Below are 9,176 nucleotides of genomic sequence, written 5' to 3'. Positions count from 1 at the left end.
TCTAAATTCAGGAATTCTGAGTGTTCCCCAGGCAATACATAAAGCTGAATAGCTACAGTCCACTTCCATGTTATTTCATCATTTTTTAAAAAAAATATATAGCATCAGCACCCTCTAGTGGACTTCTGTTTTAGGAGCTTGGTATAAAAGCTTGCTATAAAGTAATGTGAAAAAAAAAGTTAGCTAATTATCAAAACCTTTTCCTCTCCTTTTAACTGTGATTCTAACTTATGGGATATACGATATCACATTTCCTTTGGGCAGAGATTTCTAAACTTATCTAGACCAATAGAAGTCCCTTTTAGTTCTTCCTACTCAACATAACTAGGTTAGGACTAGAGAAGGCAGGTCCCACACATACAGAAACATTGGGGAAGAGCTATTGTTTGCTGCAAACTTTCTGTGGTCAATCCAGTTCCATTGCCCAACAAATACTCATCAACCCAAGTACTGCTGGTGGCAGGAGTTTCACTAGGTTCTCTGTTACAGATCTCCATTTGCATTCTTAGCATCCTAAACAAAGATATGTTAACACTACAACAAGAACGAAGGTTAAAATGTTTTTTTAAGCAAATGTTTTATTACTGAAATACCCACCCATTATCTGTGAAATCTGTACATGCATTTGTTTTAATTGGAAGAGGTTTCTTAAAAAAAAAAGAAATTCAAAATGACTTCAGCTTTCTTCTGTTCAGAGCTGAATCCAAGAGAACAAGAACCATTGCATAAACAGCTTATCAGTGAAGTTTATCAAATGAAGCACAAAGAAATGCCTATACAACCTAGCATTACAATCCATTCAAAAATCAAACACAGGCTGGTGGATGGTGGCAGCGGGACAAGAGCAAACCTGGACCGTTATTTCAATTCTGCTGTTTGCTAGAATTTTAATGTGAAAAGATTCAAATGATGGACCCTGAAACATCCTTCATGAATCATCCAACTCTGTTTTACTGCACAGGATCTAGCAAAATGATAACAATCACCCCTTGTTATAACTAAGAAATAGGAACATTTGAAAGGTAGGGAAGCATGGGGATCTGGGTGTTCTCCACAGGCAGTAAATTTAGTCTGCAGACCCATTTCATTCTCCTCCTATAGATTAAAGCTTAAGCCTCCTATTTGCAAAAACTACCTTCTATGCTGTGATATGATGGAACATGGCATCCGTGCTTTGATCTATACATTAATAATTGTTAATGTAAGAAGTCTGAAGTTCTGGACATGTGATCTCCATAACTTTTCCTGGTTGCCTTCTTTGGCACACCTCATATGGAAGCCCTCCATGCCAAATCAGTGCCATGGGTCTCAAGAGTGAATGCTAATCGTACTGTGACCACAATCTTTATTTCTTTTTCACAGTTTTATGTAGTAGCAGCCTTTCCCCAACCCAGAGGGAGAGATTTCCCTTATGAAACTGAGCTGTTTCCTTGCATTCACCTTAGAACAGACGTTCGCATGGCTTTTGCACAGAGAAGCATCTCCCAGTAAAAATATCAACAATAAGCTCTTCACAGTGACTCCTGCAACATGGGTTCTGGTGGAAACTACAGTTGACTCCAAGGTCACATGATCCCCAACCAGAGAGGCAAGAAGAGCTATGTACTTTCCATAGTACACATAAACTAAAGGCCAGAACAAGTGTTCCCTGCCACCACTGGCATGAAGAGTAATTCATTCCGTGTATGTTCACCATAACAAAGAGAAGACAAAATTACAAAAGATTCATATTGACATGAATGGTAATATATATATATATAGACTCCATCACCACCTCAAGTAAAGTTGGCAACCCAGGAATAGATTTCAGTGAGCCAAGGCAGACTCATCCTTGGGAGACACAGTCACTAAAATGTCTCCAATGTAATGGGCTCCAGAAGGGAGGAGTATGGCAGAAGTGAGAAAAATTCTATCAGATTTTCCATACCATACATCCCTGTTCAAAAGGTAACTGGTGGTATTTTAAGCTTGTGCCTTACAATCCAATTCTTGATCTGACTGGTGTCAATTCAATAGATCAGACAAACTGAAGCTAAAAAAAATAGAGGCATCAGATTATTTAGAGGAATGATGCTCCTCTCTACAGCATGTGTTTCTAAAAGCATGTGATTAAAAAAATATCAAACCACAACAGCTAGAGCCCCCACCCCCCCACCCCCAATTCTTCCTCGATGAACAGAATAAGGATTATGTACATAGAGCAAATAGCTGCAACAACTGGAATATGGGAATATTCTAAGCTTAGTCACAATGGACAAATGTGGATAAAAGGAAGGAAGGAAGAGGTGCTGGCAATAAAGGTGCAGGGTATCTCACAGGGAGAAGAAGATTTAAGTGGCCTGTTTCATAAAAGAACAGTCAAGAGATAACAGGAGGCTGCCCATGCCCCTGGTCCCTCAAATAATTCGTCAGTGCAGCACAGCCTAATTGAACTGCACCAGAACTGTATGTCACCAGAGGAAGGGGAGGGATGAAGACAGTCTGGGCTTAGGAAGGGATGTTCCATTTGTTCTAGGACAGCTCTCAGGACCAGCAGTCTCTCAGTACTTGGGCACTTTGGTGTAGTCTTCAGTGTGAATGTTCTTGCAAAGGCAGATAGAGAGCACCATTCCCAGCAGCTACAAGAGAAAAAGGAGGGAGGTAAAAAGGCTGGTTCTTTGTCGTTATAAAGAAATGGGGAATCCCTGGACAGAACTTAGCTTTTCAGTGACTGTTCAGACTTAGACCAAACACATTTTTATAACAGAACCTAGGACTAAGCCAAAGCGCATTCTCTGGATTTATCTCAACACCCTTTACCTTCTCCACCTTATTTCTCCTACTATCAAAACTGTGATTATAAGCTCCTCCAGGGAGGAATCTACAGTCTATTTGATAGCATTACTATGAAAAGCACTTTTGTTCTTTGATGGGTTTTGCTACAGGTAGTCCTTGCTTACTGATGGTAATTGGGACTGGGAACTCCGTTGCTAAGTGACGTGGTCATAATGCGTGACATCACGTGAGCGCACCAACTTATGATGGCAGTTCCAGCAGTCCCAGTTGCTGTTGTTAGGTGACTCCTGCGTGGTTGTGGCATCCCACAGTCACATGGCCACCATTTGCAACCTCCTGCCAAATTGACTTGGCTTGTTGGAAGCCAGCAGTGAAGGTCACAAATGGTGATCACAATGTCATAATTGTGAGCTGGTCACTGAGTGCCCACATTGCAAACATGTGACTGTGGGGATGCCAATGAATGCAACTATGAGGACCCATCATAAGTACCCTTCATTTAGCACCGTTGTAACTTTGAACAGTTGCCGAATGAGTGGACATTAAGCAAGGACTATGTTTAAATCTAAATAAAATGTTCCAAATAAAAATGTGAGAAGCAACTAATAAACTACATTCAGCCTGCCATAACAAATACACTCCATTTGTCATCATACTGAAACATGTCAGATAAGACAAAAACGCAGCATCAGCAGATAAGAAGTCATACATAATAAAAATGGAAATCAGAAACCTGCTGAAATGAAGTAAATCTCAATCAGCTATGGGAGACAGAATGAACATTCTAACTGAGAGTCAACTACAGGAAAGATGTCTCAGAACATCTTGTGAGGTCCAAGACTGGAGCAAACAACCAGATCTCAGATATTTGGGTCTATTGGCTTGGATCTGTTTACATCTGGTTCATAGTATCTCCCTCAGACAGATTCTCCCTCACTTTCTCCTTTTGCATTTTTGTTTTAAATCATAAACAATATTGCTAGTGTGAATGAATTGAAGCTGGGCAGGAAAAACTCTTAACCAAAACTATCCTCTTTAAAAGCCTCCAGTCATCAGGTAAATTTAGATTTTTTAAATTAAATTAAATATATTTTTGCCAAGACAAAATAAAAAATAAAGAATAGAAATACTTTTTGGCAATTTTAACTGATTAACTTCCCCCAAGTACTATGTTTTCATGGGCCAAGGTGGCAAAATACATATGGAGAGAATTCGTCCTATTTTGCTTTGTGTGTAATTACAAACAGCCACTAAGAAGAAAAGCTTTTTACAGAACTACAGAAAAATGAACACATACCTCAATGACAGCAACCCCTGTGCACACTCCAAGGATGATGCCAAGGTTGTCTTGTAACCAATTCTGCACACCTTTCATACATCCCTGGAGGACAAATACCACATCTCATTTACCAAGATTGTAAGATTATGGATAAAATTTACCGAAGCAGGACAATGTTAGAGAATCAGAACCTGAGAACTTTTGAAATCTTTTCTTATTTATAATGGATATTTTGGATAAGGGCATAAGAAATTAGAAAGCTATTATTTTTTCTCTTTAGACCAGGATTCCCTGCCTCTGACCAGCAGGAACTTTTCCAGGGTATCTTATTTCCTTACTGCCTGCTTGTGATCCAGTCAGAATCCTAGGAGATGTCAGACACTGAATTTGAACTTACAGCACACTCATCAGAAATACTACTTCTATGCCAGGGGGAAAGCAGCACTATATATTCCAAATTAAAAACTAAAATTTGGAGCCAATAAACTTAAGAACTGCATACTGTTAAAGTCTATTCCAGGATTTTGTCACCAAAAGCCATTAGCAGGATGTGTCTTAGAAACCCACAAAGTATACTATAAAGACAACAGCAATTCTAAGACCTTTGTTTCGGGGTCTATACTATGTTTCTGAACATAGTATTATTCTAATGGATGCATTTTTTGAAAACAAAACTGTGTGTGGATAGATAGATAGCTACACAGATGACAGGTAGGCAGGAGAGCCTGAGAGGCAAATAAAGTAGACTTCAAAAGAAGCCTGGAGCCTGTGAGTTCTAATCCCGCCTCAGGCATGAAAGCCGGCTGGGTAACTTGGGCCAATCACTCTCCCTCAGCCCAAGTCACCTCACAGGGTGGTTGTTGTGGGGAAAATAGGAGGAGGAAGGAGCATTAGGTATGTTCACCACTTGAGTTATTTATAAAAATAATAAAGGCGGGATTAAAAAAAAATCTAAAATCTAAAACTGACTCCAAGAATTAAAATGAAGGGGGAAAAAAGTTAGAGGCAGTGAAGAGATACTCTCAGAATGACTGGGGGGAGGGGGGCAGTCTGTAGTTATGTCACCCACCACCCAAAAAAATGTCAGGCTAGACACCAAACAAAATGAGAGTGAAGGAAGGAAGAGAAAAGCTGGCTGATACTGAGGCCATAGGCCATATTTTGCTGCATGTAAAGATGGAACATGGAAGGCTACAGTCAGTCAGATTAGGACCTGCCAGGTATTAGGATAGATCAGTCTTAACAACTAGATTTTCTATTTTCAGGCATGCAGGATACTCTCACTTTAAGACTATAATAAAATGCATGTTTAATACCAGTCATTTTTGTTCCTTCCTTCCAGATCTTTGGATCAGTTTACTAAAACCCCAATGAACTGCTCTGGAGGTTTTGAAAGCTGGTACCTATTCTGTAACTTTTGGTTTGGTTTACAGAAATAATGCCTTAATATGGGTTTTGATTTTTAAACAGAAGAAAATCATTTTGGTTCCATGTTAAATTATATCCCTAAGATGTATGTTAAATTATATCCCTAAGAACATTAGCATTTACATCATCACAGGGATGAAAAAATGGCACATGGCTTGTATGCATCTTTACATTTTCTCTGCTCCTTTGAAACCAAGAGATCTCTGGACAGAAATTCCCCAAATGAGATACTCACCTGCTTTTTAACTGACCAGTCATCAACTGTTGTGGAGTTGGAAATAATATTCAGAGAGCAGAAACCCACTTCGGCCAGGGAGCTAAAGGAGTCATTGGAGCAAGAGCAAGGATAGAAAGTCTGATTTTTTTCCTGAAGAACTGTGTTGTTTCTCCAAGTTTCTGGCCCAGTCCAACCACAGCACTGCAGCTATGTTTAAAGAAAAACATCACCTTATCAGTTCCCATTCAGTACCACAGGGCCATTTTGCTTAAGAGGACTGTCCTTCAGCTTCTCTCTTTTGCTTAGTATTATATCTTCTTTAGTAGAACTCTCTCTCTTAATAAAATTCTGCAGGCAGCTTACAATTAAAAAAAAAAAAGAACAGTAAAAACTGCATGGACTTGTCCAGATAGCTGCCAAGAGTCAAAACTGACTTGGAAGGACCAAAACAAAACAAAAAACCTCACCCTAATTTAGCAAAACTCATTTGCTTTAAAATCTAAGGTCATAAAACTCAAGTTAATGTCTTGTTAACTCATTCAGTAAATAAGATGAGGTTACCTATTTTGTAAGCCTGGGTTAAGTTTCAAAGAGGAAAAACAGTGGCAAGCCTCGTAAAAGCAGTATCATCGTCCCCATCTCATTACATTCCTTTCCCTTAGTCACACTGAAGGCAAAATGTATCAAAAGCTGTTATCTGGGCAAGATCTGCAGGATCCCTACATTTAAAACTGTCATATCAAATGCACCTCTGCATTTGATAGATGTTTAAACTGACCGAAATAATGTTGGTTCCTGCAAAAAAATGAAATCTGCATGTTGGATTAATGGTATTAATTCCAGAGACTTCATTTCAACATGTACAACTAAGAAAATTGTTCCTCTTTTAGAGATTTAAAATGATTCTTCTTGCCATACTAGAAAAATAAGTAGGAGTAGGTTGTTTTTCCTTTGGGTGAAGAATCTTATAATCTTCACTGTTAAGTATGAGCTATGTATCATATTTTGTAGCCGTTATTACAATTTTTATTGTTACAAACACAACAGATATCTTATATGAAAACGCATCCCAATCTATGAAACCACTTCACATGTCTGGAAGTGGGAGGACTTCATCATGATAGATCTGTGTTGGACTAGCCTCAGCAATGGTGGTATTCATAGGAAACTTTATGGTCACCCCTAACGGCTTCTCTGGAAGTGGCTTTCTGATCAGCTGTCTGCTGAATGTGAAGCTGTCTCCGTATAAAGTCCATTAAGGATTCCATATCCAAAATAGCGCAATAGTATAATGAAGCTGAATGCAACTTTTCCAGCATACTATTTATTTGTGAATTTCCTATCCAGCTTCAGATGGAGGCTTACAATTATAAAACTCAACATAGCCACCACATAAGAGATACTTCTTATGAAAAAGTTGCACTCTCTTCCACGAGACTGCGTAGTGTCATCCACTAGTTCTTTATTTATTTATTTTATTTATCTAATTTATCCCTGCCCATCTCCTCCCATCAGAGGCCTCTGGGCAGTTTACAACAAATTATTAAAACTAAAAAGATTAGTTCTTACACAGTGGTATGCTGGAGCAACAGGCTCTTAGATTCCATCTGCTTGAAGATCCCCAAATCCAATGCAATGTCCTGAATTGCTAGTACTTTGAAAGTGATTGGAGAAGTATGTAATGATGGAGCTACCTGTCCTAACAGTCAGAAATCACGCTGAGACGAGAAGTAGGTCTCTAGTGTTTATTACTGCTACATAAAACAGAATCCTAACAAACTGAAGAGGCGTGGGAAAAACCCAGACAGATAAACCCCAAAGGTTAAGGAGGGTCTGATCTGTGTCTCTTTGAATGGCTGCTTAATTCCTCAGTACTACGCATGCGTTTTCCCCCCTGGATAGAGGCCTCTTCCAGCTTGCCATCAGTACTCATGACCCTACCCAGCATCACTCATAAAAACTGACTTAAGGGAGGGTGCCTTAGCATGAAAAAGGCCAATCGTTAAGGATAGTCAGTCACCAAAAGATGGAGCTCTTCTACTATTCTCTCCTCTCAGCACACGGCTGAAATAGGATTACATAAAAAGTTGATGAGAAGACTTTTCAATTGTGAAGAAAAGGGGAAAGACCAAGAGCCAAATAGGCCTTAGTTATATAATGTACTGTATGTAACTAAGAGCCCATTTGCTGCTGGGAACAGAATATAAATAGAAACCTGCTGAAAGTAGTAATGGTAACCTATGCAATAACTATTTAATGGTGAGAAGAAATTACAACCTATGGAACCAACTGAGATTCCCTTAGTCCTAAGCAGCTAAAATGAATTCCAAGCTTATTTCATTTCTGGTTTACAGAGACCATAATTGGTGTTCTGTTCTGCCTTGGAGATAGTCTACAAGTTTATGCTTTACTACTGAAAGAATCTTCAGCAAAGGATCGTTACCTTGTCGTGGTGCTGGAGCTTGAGCACCTCAATGGTGCCATGAGCTAAACCATGAAGGGCCACCCAAGACGGGAAGGTCATCACAGAGAGGTCAGACTAAATGCGATCCCTGGGGAAGGTAATGGCAACCCACCCCAGTATTCTTGCCGTGAAAACTAAATGGATCAGTACAACCAGAGATATGTCGGTATACCATCGGAAGATGAGACCCCCAGGTTGGAAGATGGTCAAAATGCTACTGGGGAGGAACAGAGGATGAGTTCAACTAGCCCCAGACATGATGACGCAGCTAGCTCAAAGCCGAAAGGACGGCTAGCAGCCGACGTGCTGGTGGTGAACGGCGAATCCGATGTTCTAAGGATCAACAAACCATTGGAACCTGGAATGTAAGATCTATGAGCCGGGGCAAATTGGATGTGGTTATTGGTGAGATGTCAAGATTAAAGATAGACATTTTGGGTGTCAGTGAACTGAAATGGACTAGAATGGGCCACTTCACATCAAATGACCACCAGATCTACTACTGTGGACAAGAGGACCACAGAAGAAATGGAGTAGCCTTCATAATTAATAGTAAAGTGGCTAAAGCAGTGCTTGGATACAATCCAAAAAACGACAGAATGATCTCAATTCGAATTCAGGGCAAGCCATCTAACATCACACTGATCCAAATATACGCCCCAACCACAGATGCTGAAGAAGCTGAAGTAGAGCAGTTCTATGAGGATCTGCAGCACCTACTGGACAACACGCCTAAAAGAGATGTTATTTTCGTCACGGGAGACTGGAATGCTAAGGTGGGCAGTCAAATAACATGTGGAATTACAGGTAAGCATGGCCTGGGAGAACAAAACGAAGCAGGACATAGGCTGATAGAATTTTGCCAAGACAACTCTGCATAACAAACAGTCTCTTCCAACAACCTAAGAGACAGCTTTATATATGGACTTCCCCAGATGGACAACACCGAAATCAGATTGACTACATCCTTTGCAGCCAAAGGTGGTGGACATCTATACAGTCAGTAAAAACAA

At 39.9% G+C, this 9,176-nt stretch overlaps 1 protein-coding gene across 1 annotated transcript in view; it reads right to left on the bottom strand.

Annotated features, from left to right (window-relative positions):
* Window positions 1-728: 728 nt before the first annotated feature.
* The window catches only part of CD82 (CD82 molecule), a 76,044-nt gene continuing 67,596 nt past the window's right edge, over window positions 729-9,176 (bottom strand). Inside the window, exons 7-9 of the mRNA XM_063289642.1 lie at window positions 5,718-5,906; window positions 4,073-4,156; window positions 729-2,618 (exon numbers count right to left, since the gene is read on the bottom strand). Coding sequence (XP_063145712.1) covers window positions 2,541-2,618; window positions 4,073-4,156; window positions 5,718-5,906 — 351 coding nt within the window. The 3' untranslated portion in view covers window positions 729-2,540. The remainder of the gene's footprint in view (window positions 2,619-4,072; window positions 4,157-5,717; window positions 5,907-9,176) is intronic.

This window comes from Candoia aspera, chromosome 1 (genome assembly GCF_035149785.1).
Source record: "Candoia aspera isolate rCanAsp1 chromosome 1, rCanAsp1.hap2, whole genome shotgun sequence".
Taxonomy (NCBI): Eukaryota; Metazoa; Chordata; class Lepidosauria; order Squamata; family Boidae; genus Candoia; species Candoia aspera.
Note: the sequence above shows the minus strand (reverse complement) of the source record. Positions and strands in the feature narration are given on the sequence as shown.